We start from the raw sequence: 13798 nt of genomic DNA, 5'->3' as shown, positions 1-13798 counted from the left end.
CTTGATAGATAAACTTGATAAAACTCAGCAAGGAAATACTGGATGTAAAGGAAGAGAGCTGATATAAGCTGAAAGAAATATATATTATCATATGATATATATTGCTGATATATATATATATATCTGATCTGTCCTCCCGTTGTTCATCGATTTGCTTGAGCGGGCCCAGTAACATCTCCATTGGAGACTTTGTTGTTACAGTATTTGGCATATCAAATACATCACAGGTAGCTTGCCAGGCTCTGCCGTGCGGGAGAGATACTCTTGGTAGCTTGCTGGGCTCTCCGAGAGGGGCAGAGGAATCAAACTCGGGTCGGCCATGTTGGCTGCGTGTAAGGCAAATGCCCTACCACTGTGCTATCGCTCCAGCCCGAATATATACATACATACATATATATATATATAACTTTTAATTCTCCTAAAGCACAATATACATTCTTCCACTCTTCTCCAATGAACATAGGACATTTTCCATGATAGATCACAGGTGCTAGACCACAAAACATAACCTCCATAGAGCCAAGAGCTTAGAAATCATATCAACTATCTTCTCAGACCATGATGCTCTGGAAATACAAGTTAACCACAAACAGAAACAGAAAAACAGCTTAAACACTTGGGAATTAAGCAGCTCGCTATTGAACAGTGGGTCAGAGAGGAAATGAAAAGATTCCTGGAAGCTAGAATGAGGAGACAAGCTACCAGAACTCATAGAACACAGCAAAAGTGGTGTTTAGAGAAAAGTTCATAGCAATGCAAGCATTCGTCAGGAAGGAATAAAGGGTCCTACACAAATAACCTAACAGCATAGCCTGAGAAAACAGGAAAATGACCAAATAAAGGAACCCAAAGCAGGAAGAAGGAAGGAAATAATAAAACTTAAAGCAGAAGCCTGATTCAGTTTTCAGGGTGATGGTTGGACAGTATTGTTTCTGTTAGTAATAAAAACTTGTGTAAAATTTAAAAAAAACTTAGAGCAGAAATTAATGAATCAGAATCCAAAAAAAAATCAAAAACATTACTGAAACCAAAAGCTCGTTCTTTGACAAAATAATGATTGATAAACCACTAGCAAGACTCACAAAGAGAAAACACTAGTTAACTTAAACAGAAGTGAAAGGGGAGGTGTCACAACAGATACCACAGAAATTCAAAGGACCATTAGAAATTACTTTGAGAATCTTTATACCACTAAACAAGAAAACCTAAAAGAAACAGATAAATTCTTGGACTCCCATAGCCTTCCAAAGCTGAACCAAGATGATCTGTAATACCTGAACAGAAATATCACTGTTGAGAAAGTTTAAATGGTAATCAAAAGTCTTTCCAAAGGCAAAAAGCCTAGATGGATTCACTATCTGAGTGAGTTCTTCCAAACTTTTAAAGAGGACCTACTGCCAATTCTTTTCAAGCTCTTCCAGGAAATCAAAGAAACAGAAATACTCCCAAACAGTCACTTTGAAGAAAATATTACCCTGATACCAAAAGAAGACAGAGAGAGCACAAAAAAGGGAGAATTACAGACTAGTATCTCTGATGAACACATACACAAAAACCTTCAACAAAAAACCAGCAAATCAAATTTAACAACTCATCAAAAAAATTATACGCCATGACTAAATGGGATTCATGCAAGAATGGTTTAACAAATGCAAGTCAATCAACATAATATACCATATCAATGCAAGGAAAAGTAAAAAAATCATATAAATAGATGCAGAGAAAGAACTTGATAAGATTCAATACCCATTCATGATAAAAAAAAAACCCTTTCAATAAAATGGGAATTGAAGGAACTTGCCTCAAAATTGTCAGAGTCATTTACCACAAGCCTACAGCAAACATTGTACTCAATGGGAAAAAACGAAAATCCTTTCTCTAAGATCAGGCACAAGACAAAATTTCCCATGCTCAGCATGTTTATTCAATACAGTATTGAAAGTATTTGCCATAGCAATTGGACAACACAAAGATACCAAGGCCATCCAGATAAGAAGGGAAGAAGTCAAGCTTTCACTATTTGCAGATGACATGATACTATATTTAAAAGCCCGTCAGGACTAAAAAAATCTCCTAAAAACAATTGATTTGTACAGTAAAGCGGCAAGCTACAAAATTAATATGCAAAATTCCATGGCTTTCCTATATGAAAATAATGAAGTAGAAAAGAAAGATATTTAAAAAACAATCCCATTCATGATTGCGTCTCAGAAAATCAAGTACTTAGGTATTGGCTTAACTAAAGAGGTGAAAGACATTCAAAGAAAACTACAAATAACACTTCTAAAATAAAAGAGGACACAAGAAAAATGTAAACACATCCCACTGCTCATGGATTTGGACAATACTCCCCAAAGCATTATATAGATTCAAGGCAGTCCCTATAAAAATACCCGTGACATTCTTAAAAGAAATATACCAAACACTCCTGATGTTTACATGGAACAATAAGTTCCTGCTCCCCCACCTCCAAATAGCTAAGGCAGTCCTTGGGAAAAGATGATGGAAGATACCACTTTCCACAACTTCAGACTGTACTACAAAGCAGTAGCATGGTACTGGAATTAGGACAGATCCTCAAATCAATGGAATCAACTAGAAATTCCTGTGGATAAAGGAACAAAAAATATAAAGCTGAGCATGAAAGTTCAACAGATGGTACTGGGAAGATTGGTTGACCACATGCCAAAAAAAAAAATGAACTCAGACCTCTTTCAAAGGCCATGAACAAAAGTCAAATCGAAATGGATTAAAGATCTAGATATCAGACCTGAATCCATAAGGTACACAGAAGAAAATGTAGACAGAAATTTCTGACATTGAAACTAGAGGCATCTTTAAGAATGAAATGCTACTGACCAAGCAAGAAGAAGCAGAGATAAACAAATGGGGCAGTACTAAAAACCAAGAAGCCTCTGGAACTCAAAGGAAATGATGAACAGAACACAAAGCTGTGAAAAGACATGGAGGGTGTAAGGGCAAGTCACTAAGGAACAGAGCCACCCCCTCTCCCTCAAGGACCCCACACTCCAATTCTAACTGGGGGCACTCAGGGAAAGGAAAGGTATTGAAAGAAAGAGAGAGAGATAGAGGGTGAGGGATGGAGGGATAAGGGATGAGGGACGGAGGAGTGAGGGATGGGGGGAGAGGTATGGAGGGGGGAAGATGAGGAATGGGGGGATGGAGGAGTGAATGATGGAGGGGGAGGGATGGAGGGGGATAGGAACGGGGGCTGGAGAAACCAGGGATGGAGAGACGGAGAGAATGAGGGGAGGGAGAGAGGGATACAGAATAGAGGGGTGAAGCATGGAAGGATGAGGGCTAGAGGGATGATAGATGGAGGAATGAAGGGATGGAAGTAAAGGAGGAATGGAGGGGGGATGATGGATGGAGGCATGAGGGGTGGCAGGACTGGGATGGAGGGCTAAGGATGCAGAGATAGGAGTGGAGGATGGAGGGGTGAGAGGTAGAGGGGTACGGATGAGTGGAAATAGTTGGAGGGATGGGATGAGAATCATCAGGGAGATGAGACCGAGTCCTTCTGGGCAGGACACTGTCAATGAGACTGGGAAGGACACAGGCTTCATGATCCAAACCCACCAGAGGGACCACAGGGGAGGGACCATCCCTTCTATGTGGCCTTTGGTTAGGATGACACACTGTGTCTGCTCATCATGCCAGAGGTGTGGAGAATGGGGTGTGCAGGGAAGGGGAGCAAAAGGAATAGGACTATCTCTGCACTGTCCCTTCCACCATCCTTGAACAGCTCAGAGATACGCTGTTTGGGGAACAAGATGCATGCACATATTTATGATGCCCTGGGTGAATCTCCAAGGAGGGCGAGAGAATACCCTGTGACTTCTCTTTCAGACACAGCCCACCCTGCCACCCAGAGGTACCAGCACACTCAGAAGCAGAAGCCCCTCCCCAGGCAGCCAGACCTGGCCCTGGAGTTGTAAACCCCATGGAACTGGAATGGGGAGGCACCGCCATGGGCCAAGTGCATCTGACTCCAAATAGCAAGTCAGTGATGCTGTCCTCATTGGCTGCTCACCTTGTCTGCATTTTTGGCTTCATGAGATTTATGAGCCATGGAAACTGCCGGTACCCTTGGACTCCACGAGCATCCTCACTAAGGGCCTCTGTGCTATATATAAGCAGATGAGAGTGTCTCAGAGGCCGGGAATCCTTCTTATTATCAGCAGCCCCACCCAGCACCCCTGGAGAGCATTTATTTAAGATGGGACTAAAAATCAGGTTAGAATATCTGGGCATCCTGGTTCTTCCTGAACTGCTACTTAATTCCAACAGCACACTAATGAATAGTAACTAATCATTATGTTTTAATGTGTTTAACAGACTCCAAGGAATAATTATTTGAAAATAGGGAAAAAGAGTTGATGGAAATGAGTATAAGAAAAGGGTTGGAGGGATACCCACTATTTCCCATAATGCTTCTATCTCCTTTCTGAAAATTTAAAAAATTTAAACATGACCAAAATACCACATTCAAAAAGAAACTGATAATCTGACTTTATATTTGAGGATAATTTGGATCTACTCTGATCATATTGTAAGAATAAAAAAGACATATATGAACATACATATTTGTATGCGTGTATGTTGCATGGTCCTCAATTTCTAGAATCTTGCCTTAAATTCAAGGCTAGTTTTGCTACAATCACAGGAAGAGACTTGGTATGGAAATTCTGGGTATCTGTGTGTGTATGAGTATGCATGGGTCTGACACACACGTAACACATAGATACTACATGTGTGTTACATGGGTAAGCTTGCATGTGTGTGAACATGTGTGAGCTCAGGAGTGTGGATTTTTGTTGTTATTGGCTTTGCATTATGTATTTGGTGTTACTTTTTAGGACAAGATCTAGAATTAGCCCAAACATTGGTGCCTTTAAGACTCAAACTAAAGTACATCAAGAACCTTTAAAATGTACCCTGAGTCACCTCCAGAGAGATGACCCCCACAAATCAGATCAGCTATGGACTGGTCAGCTCAACCCATGGGGCAGAGGGAGCTGTGCTTAGACATCTGTCTGCAGATTGGGGCACGCACATGTATGCCTGAAGGTTATACCCACACCTATACCTGTAGGCTGGGGCACACACATGTAACCCTCAGACTGGGTCGCACACACCTACACCTGCAGGCTGGGCTGTGGGCGCTGCTCCCCCCTCACTCCCCGGCACGGGTGCACTCACGGCGGCAGGTGGGGGGGCGGCCCCGGTTGCTCCACTGTCCGTCCTCCATGCACACGGCTGTCGCCTGCTGTCCCGCCTCCAGGGAGAAGCCCTCATGGCATGCGTAGGTGACTTTGCTGTCCAGCGTGAACTCGCTGCCTGAGAAGGAGCCGTTTCCCGGGCTCTCCGGGATCCCACAGGACACAGCTGGACAGAAAGAGAGCACGGTCACTCACTCACAGGGGTGGCCCCCGCTGGTCATTTGCTGCACCCTGGAGACAGTCCCACTTTGGGCACAGGGCCCCTTCCCTACAGCTCAGGGCATACTAAAGGCCAAGGAGAAGAGAGGGAAGTGGAGGCAGAGGCCAGGATCTCAAGGGCTGAGCCCGGCTCTGGGGTTCTCCAGATGGCTGGGCTCAGAGGACTCAAGCACCTGCTTCTCCCCCCTCCAGGGAGGGAACGGGGGACTGGGCCCTGTCACTGAGCACCAGGTTGCTTCACCTCGGGGTTTGGGTCTGAGCATGCAGCACTTCTCATGGGGTCCCCAAGCAGGGCTACACCCAGGCCGGAATCCAACCAGGTGAGGTGCCTGCCAAGCCTGAGCTGCAGCCATTGCAGGACCTGTGGCAACCCCTGGGGCCTCCGTCACCACCAGTAGCACCCCCAGGGGTAAAGGACAAAAGGGAAGAACAGACTCAGCCCTGTACATGCTGGGTCAGCCCCGCACGCCTGAGCCCCAAGTTCTTAGCCCTGAGCCACAAGTCCTGAGCTCTTAGCCCTGAGCACTAAGCTGAACACTGAGCCCTGAGCTGAGCACTGAGCTGAGCCTTGAGCCCTGAACTGAGCCCTGAGAGCTGAGCTGAGCCCTGAGAGCTGAGCTGAGCGCTGAGCGCTGAGCCCTGAGCCCTGAACTGGGCTAAGCCCTGAGCACCGAGCCCTGAACTGGGCTGAGCCCTGAGCACTGAGCTGAGCCCTGAGTCCTGAACCCTGAGCCCCAAGTCCCAAGACCTGAGCCCCGAGCTGAGCCCTTAGCCCCGAGTCACTTAGCCACTTAGCCCTTAGCCCTTAGCTTGAGCTGGCATGCCAAGGTGCCCAGGAAGAAGTGGCCCCATGTGCAGCCGTGCTGGGCAGACTCCTGAAGGAGCAGCTCCTGGGCGCTCACTCACACCTGTGCCACCCCCCGGGTTCTTGGATCCAAGCAGAGACCAGTCGTGTTCGAGCCTCACGCAGGGTCCCAGGGGTCGCAGGTGGCGGTGGGCAACACAGGGCAGGCCAAGCACTCACATTCCTCCAGTTGGGCCTCTGCGTCTGAGCTCCTGCCTCAGCCCAGCTGCTTCCTGTTGTTCTCCCAAACAGGCTGAAGGTTTTGCACCAGGCTCGGTGTGTGAAAGAGCCACAGAGAAAGGTGATTCGTGTGAGCGTTTATGCTACATGGACCCAGGCATGCTCCAGGCAGAGTGAATCCTGGCATTTCCTTCCAGCAGTTGCCTCAAGTGTGGCCCTGCACAGAGTGCCAGAGTTCCCCCCCCACCCCCCCGGTGGGGTCCTGCTGAGCTCCGGACATGTGCAGGCAATTTCTCCGAGCTCGGCAAATCAGGCTCATTGCTGGCAGCCCTGTCAGCAGCCACGGACACAGGACGTGGTGCTGCAGGATTCCATAGCCCGCGGTTGGCAGCCATGCAGTCGAGTCCCACTGAGCTGCCTTCCCACTCATGGGCCTCTTCTTCGTCGCCTCATGCCAGCTGGGCAGTGTGGGCAGAGGCCCAGCTCACGGCAGGAGGCAGCTTTGGGTCTGTATTGCTCGTGATGACAGAGTGCTGGGACACTCACCCAGGCTGTACACATGGGCAGGCTACAAGCTCCAAAGTGCATCCAAGACGGGTGGACAGGGTTGGAGACAGAGAGTCCACGGCTAACACTGCCTCTGACACACAAAAGAAGCTCCGAGGCCAGCAGGCTGAGGCCTCCTCGGGTCAAGGAAGGGAGTGGCCACAGGGTTTGGACATTGCCAGCCAGCTTCTCCTTGAACTACAACCAGGGGACAAACTCAGGACTCATCCCATCCCCAGGGCTGCTCCAGGCCTTGGGCAGCCCCTGCTATGGGTGAGGCCCAGTGGAATGGCCAGCTCAGGGGCTTCGAGCTCTCCCTTAGCCCCTGGCAGCACCGAGGTGAGCCAGGCCATGAGACGGAGGGCGCCCTGGGATAGAAACTGGGCATGTTGTGAAACCTCCAAGAGCTTATGGCATCACATCCCCTAGGAACGGGAGGAAACAGTGACAAAGGGCTTAGTTGGGGAAGCAGCTTCTAAGCAGCTGTATTAGAATAAAGCTGGTGGATCCCTAGGTCAGATGAGTGTGTCTCTCCCACGTGGTCATTAGCAAGGGCCCGGTGCTGAGAGTTGGAATCACTGAGAAGACGAGGCCCTTGTCATGGGGATGCAGAAGTCTAACCAGCCTGTTCCTGGGCGTTGCTGGTGAGCATGAGCGTCAGCCCATTCCCACCACCTGTGTGCACACTGAGCACGGTGAGATGCTGACGACTGGGATGGGTGGGGGCGGCTCCCCCACAGAACTGGTCACAGCAGGGGGGCTCAGCAGGTGTGGGCAAACGTGGGCTGGGCGCTTCCTGGGTCAACTCACCTGGGCACCACCATCTCCAGCACAGATGGTGCACACCCGAGACCCTGAGCCCGGGCTCTGCCACGCCCTCACATCCCCGATCATGCCCACACCGCCCTGACCACGCCCTCTCATCCCTGACCACACCCACACCCCCCTGACCACGCCCTTACATCCCTGACCTCACCCACACTGCCCTGACCACGCCCTCACATCCCGACCAAGCCCACTATCCCGACCACGCCCACACCATCCCGACCACGCCCACACCATCCTGACCACGCCCACACCACTCTGACCACGTCCATATCACACACTGACCACAGATGCTCTTACATGAGCCCCTGCGTGCCCTCTGGGGGAAATGAGGCTGGAGGACAGTGGGGACGTGGGCTTGATTGAGGAGGATCAAATCCAATGCAGATTCTTCTGAAAGTAGGCAGGGAAGGGGAAAGTGAAGACAGGGAAATATCCCGAGACCACCAGAACCTGCCTTCTCCGGTGCAGTGCCTCACTGCTGAGCAAAGCAGGCTGTGCTGTTCCAGCCGGGCCGTGCTGTTCCAGCCGGGCCATATTGTTCCAGTTGGGCTCTGCTGTTAAGTTTTCTGTGCTGTTCCAGCCAGGCTAGGCTGTTCCAGTTGGGTTCTGCTATTCCAGTTAGTCCGTGCTGTTCCAGTTTCCTGTGCTGTTAAGTTTTCTGTGCTGTTCCAGCCAGACTAGGCTGTACCAGCTGGGCTGTGCCATTCCAGTTTCCTGGGCTGTCATTCCAGCTGGCATGTCCTGTTCTAGCAGGGCTGTGCTGTTCCAGTTGGGCTGTGCTGTTCCATCTGAGCCTTACTGTTCCAGTTTCCTGTGCTGTTCCAGTTTCCTGTGCCGTTCCAGTTTTCTGTACTGTTCCAGCTGGGCTGACCTGGCCAAGGGCTTGTTCCCGGTGTCTCTCTGTCTCAGGAAGTGGTCTGGGGAGGGTCTGGGCTTGAGGGGTGCCCAGGAGCCAGTGCTCATGTGTGGGGGTCCCCGCTTCCTCCCAGGACAACACTTACTGGAGCTGGTGAAGTCACCAGCCACCCACGTCCACAGCCCCAGTGCTGGGGGTCCACGTTCTCAGCTGACCAGGCAGGAAGTGGTTCTGGGGCAGCAGGAGCTCAGTGTCCAGGGAAGCAAACGCAGGTGCGGCAGCTGGGCCTCCCCTGCGTGGACAGGTGCTGGCCCCCAGCACAGAGGGAGTGTGAAGGTACTTCAGCCTTGTTCCCAGGTGACTGTGGAAGTCACATCTGTGTCTCCTGTCCCCGTCCCTGGAGGTCTCGGCGGGCCCCGCCCTCTGCCTGGGCTACTTCCAACCCGCACACCCTCTGGCTGTGTTTCCCCCAGACCCGAGGGCAGAGGCGGGAGGACAGGTGGGCAAGGGTACTAGAAGGCCCTGGAGTCCGGGTGTCAGCTGCAGCCGTGAGCCGAGATGCATACCCAGCTGCGGTGCTACCCCATGGGCAGCCAGGGGAGCATGTCCCACGGCGAATCATACCAAGTGCTCCTTCTCCGAAACCACGTGTTCAGCGCAGGTTCTGGAGAGTGTCGCTGGCAACCGTAGGTGCAGTGTAGTATCTTCACCCACATGGGCCATCCCCTTCCAGCCCCTGGGCTGGACGCTTCCTGGGCTATCTCACCTGGGCACCACCATCTCCAGCATAGAGGCCCGGGAAGCCCCAGTAGGGCACACCCGATACCCTGAGACCTGGCTCTGCCACTCTTCACATCCCTGACCTCGCCCACACTGCCCTGACCACGCCCTCACATCCCTGACCACGTCCACGTTGCCCTGACCATGCCCTTACATCCCTGACCACGCCCACACATCTCTTCTTTTCCTCTGCAGCTCAACACAGGTGACACCACAGCAAAAGTCAGTACGGAGACAAACTTTCTGGCTTGTGGGTGGGGTGGCAAGTCACGTTGCCTTGGAGAGCATCAAACATTTAGTTTATCTCGGGGCCTCTCCTGGAAGTGCTGGGGGACCAGCCTGCCAGCGGACTCCCAGGAACTTTATGTTCCATATTAAATGCAGTAAGATCAAGTCTTGAGTGAAAAGTCAAGGACTTTGGAACTAGATGACAGGGTACACTACATAAGATAGCTCAACTCAGGCTGAAGTTCTTTCCCTGGCCCCTCACCAGTTCCACAGTCATGTTCACTCTGTCGGTGGTTCAAGTTTTCTCTTAAAATTGAAAAACGTTATCCCCAATCAATTAGCAAGACTACTACTTTCTACTGTGTCATTTAAAGCTGTAGTCCCATAGATATTGGATATTCTGAGTGCTGTTACAATGAGAATGTCATTCTTATACAAACTGCAAATATCTAAGGACAGGTTGAAGGAACTGGAAGGGAGAAAGAATGCGGAGAGATCTAAAATAAAGATCCTTTCAGAATCTGTGCCTGCAGGGCTGGGCATGTTTTCTTTGTATTTTGCTTTTGTCTTATTTTGGACCTCCCCTGGCAGTGCTCAGAGGTCATTCCTGGTAGGACTCAGGGGGGCAGATATGGTGCAGGGGATCAAACTCAGGTCAGCCATGTGCAAGGTAAATGCTATCCCAGGGCTGTCTCCCAGCACCAAATGTGTCTCTGAGCCTCTCTTCCCCCCTCTGCCCTCTGAACCACTCATCCCTGATGCCCTATGACCTGTTCCTTGCCCCAATGCCCTCTGACCCTCTTTTCATCCCTGACACCCTCTGATCTGCTCCTCACTCCCATCCTGAGCCTTCTCCAAGGTTTTGCTGCTTTGGGAGTCCGAGGCTGACCACGGCCTGCCGCAGCCATCACGGTCCCACACGTGACCCCAGTGTGGCTCCCCTCCCTGGGGCAGCTGTGGAGGTGGTCCCCTGTGCTCATGTGCCAATGCCAACACACTATGTTCAGACCACTGGCCCTATGTACGGGGCGACCCTCCTGGGGTGAAATGAAAAGGGTTTTCTTGGAAATGAAAGGCCCCCTGGAGGGTCCACCCCAATCAATGCGGCCCTGGGTCTGTCTGTCTGCCCAGGCCAGAGCCTCAGCAGATGGGGGCCCGCACAGGGCAGTGGGAGGCATCTGGTGCCACCTCTGAGAGTCTGCTAGAAAACAAGGCATCTGATGGGAGAGGAGGAGAATGGAACCAACAGGAAATTCTATTCGTAAATCATAATTAACTTTCAGGGGCCTATATATTACGTATGAATATAAATCTCGATAAGACAAAAAGATGAAAATTTCATGACTTCAAAACCTTCAAATTAAAATGAAAATATCTTATTTAAAAATCAGATTTTTATGCATATGACAGTTGAAATGCAAAAAAAGATATGAAATATTGAAATCATCTTAAACAAGCCAGAGATTTAAATCACCCAAAGAAAAGGAAATACAGAGCATATGGCTCAGAGAATGGGTTTTTAATCTAAAATAAGAAAAATGAGTTTTAGTAATTGATTTTTTAAAATTAATGCCACTGTCAAGAAAAAAATATTTAGAATCTAAATCAGAAAACACATTTTTCACCTTAAAATGAAACACAAGTCAGAATTGGAATAACTCAGGCTGGTATCGAGGGACTGGCCGGCCAGCCTCTGACTCAGGTTATAAAGCTAAATCAAGGCCAGTATAAATGTCATCTGTGTTTACTCGGTCAGTGGAAAGTTAAATGTGTACTTTACAAACCCGCATCAATTTCCGCTCACCTTCCTCGGTAATTCTCTGGGTGTGAGTGAGATAAGAGTGATAAACCCAGCCATGGTCGGGGCGGGAAGTGGTTCCTTACCCTGGCAGACAGGGGCGAGTGCATCCCACTGGTACAGGCCCAGGGGGCTGCGTCTGCAGGTGGCGTTGCTGGGGCCGACCATCCTGTACCCGGGCTTGCAGAAGTACTGCACCCTGCTGCCGAGCGTGCCTGCCGTCCTGTTCAGGACACCCCCGTTCCTCAGGGTGTGCGTCAGGCTGCAGTAGGGCGCTGTGGACACACGCACACAGAGACACAGACACAGATATACAGACGCACAGACACACACAAAGACACACAGAGACATAGATATACACACAGATACACAGTCCCAAAGACACACAGAGACACACATAGACAGACACACAGACACAGAGACACACATAGATAGATACATAGACACACAGACACACACAGAGACATGCACAGATACACAGACACACACAGACACACAGACACACAGACACACACAGACATAGATATACACACAGAGACATGCACACAGACCCACAGACACACACAGACAAACATAGACAGACACAGACACACAGACATACACACAGACATGCACACAGACACACAGACACACAGACACACACAGACATAGATATACACACAGAGACATGCACACAGACCCACAGACACACATAGACAGACACACAGACATACACACAGACATGCACACAGATACACAGACCCACAGACACACACAGACACACAGACATACACACAGACATGCACACAGATACACAGACACACACAGACAGACAGACAGAGAGGGAGAGAGACAGAAAGAGGTAGGTTAGTCCTGCTGCATTTCCCCAAGATATGCCAGGAGAGGCACAGTCTGTCTCTGAGGGGCAGCAGGGTGAGACCCCTGACATAGCAGCACTGTGGAGGGTAGAGTGTGGGCTGAGAGAAGATTGGCTCATGTCATGGTGGGTCTCCCCAGGGAGCGCCCCGCGTCAGCCCACCCGGGGAGATGCCTGCTTCTGCATTTTCATGCTGTGGTTTCTACATTTTGCCCACGGCAGTGTTCACGCCCCCTCCAGTCCAGGACCCCAAGTTCTCCCCCTCCCCAGCCTGACTCCTCAGCAGACCCTTCTCGAGTGGACTGTTCTTGCAGCACACCCGGAAACCGAGTCTTCAGCACTGAGCCGAGGGACGCCGAGGCCAGGCCCCATAGGGGTGGATACGGGTGTCTGTGATGGCCTCCCTGGCCCCCACTGCTGGAAGCAGCCCAGTGGCCCCTCAGTGGTGAAGGGAGAAGGTCTGGCCATGCAGACACATTGTGGAGAGGTGTGGTTGCCCTGAAGTCACACCGCTCGTGAAAGGGCTACCAAGTACATGCTGCAGAACCTTCTGGAAGAGGCAGAGCACTGGTGGTATTCACAGAGGGGTCTGCCGGAGCTCTGGGCTGAGGGGTTGGGGCAGAGGCTGAGGTGCGTGGGTGGTGGGCACTCTTGCCCACATGCAGGCTGTGTGCGTGCACAGCCCCCGTATGCCCGAGCCGTGCACAGAACTCCACGCTGGGTCCGAGTCACCCAGTGTTCCAAGTGCCCCACTGGTGCAGGCTCCCACCCACGGGCAAGGCTGTGCCCATGGGGGTTTCTGTACTCTTCCTCAAAATTTTTCTGTGAGTCTAAAACTTCTCTGAAGAAGTTTGATTTGGGAAGGGGTCAGACAGGGTCGCCACGGGAAGGGCCTGGCTCAACTTCCTGCCTTGCTCTGCACCAGCATGCAGGAGCCTGGCCTCCTGGGGGGATGCTGCAGGCACAGTCACTGCGCGATGCTTTTCTCAGAACTGGGCATGCGCTTGAGCCCCAGAACTGGAGACGGCAAGGGGCGACCTGGAGCCCAGCCGCAGAGACTCTGCTCCACCCTGGAACACCTTCCTTTTCCGTGGGGAGATGAGAGAAGACCACGCCCAAGGCCCAAGCCTCTCACCAGGCATGGGCCATGACCACGTATGCAGGGGACAGACACAGGTGAGGCATAGGCTTCCTCCTGACATCTGGCAGGTGGAGAGACCCTGAGGGATAGCTCCGCCTGGTAGGAACCTGACAGCGGCAGGTAAAATAGCTGGTCCCCTCCCAGGACAGGGCTGTGGGCTGACTGCTGTGGTCATCAGTGCAGTCAAGGCAAAGCTCTCTTGTTCTCAGGCCAGTCTAGGCACCAAGTGCCTCTTCCTGAGCACAGGGCATGGCTGTGTCCACTGACAGAATCTTGTTT

The 13798-nt window shown here is 50.8% G+C and overlaps 1 protein-coding gene across 1 annotated transcript in view; it reads right to left on the bottom strand.

Annotated features, from left to right (window-relative positions):
• CSMD1 (CUB and Sushi multiple domains 1) overlaps positions 1–13798 on the bottom strand; it is a 968167-nt gene that overhangs the window by 43121 nt on the left and 911248 nt on the right. The window contains exons 49-50 of the mRNA XM_056113926.1: positions 11609–11797; positions 5224–5409 (exon numbers count right to left, since the gene is read on the bottom strand). Coding sequence (XP_055969901.1) covers positions 5224–5409; positions 11609–11797 — 375 coding nt within the window. The remainder of the gene's footprint in view (positions 1–5223; positions 5410–11608; positions 11798–13798) is intronic.

Source organism: Sorex fumeus, unplaced genomic scaffold, assembly GCF_029834395.1.
Source record: "Sorex fumeus unplaced genomic scaffold, SorFum_2.1 ptg000024l, whole genome shotgun sequence".
In the NCBI taxonomy this organism is placed as follows: Eukaryota; Metazoa; Chordata; class Mammalia; order Eulipotyphla; family Soricidae; genus Sorex; species Sorex fumeus.
Note: the sequence above shows the minus strand (reverse complement) of the source record. Positions and strands in the feature narration are given on the sequence as shown.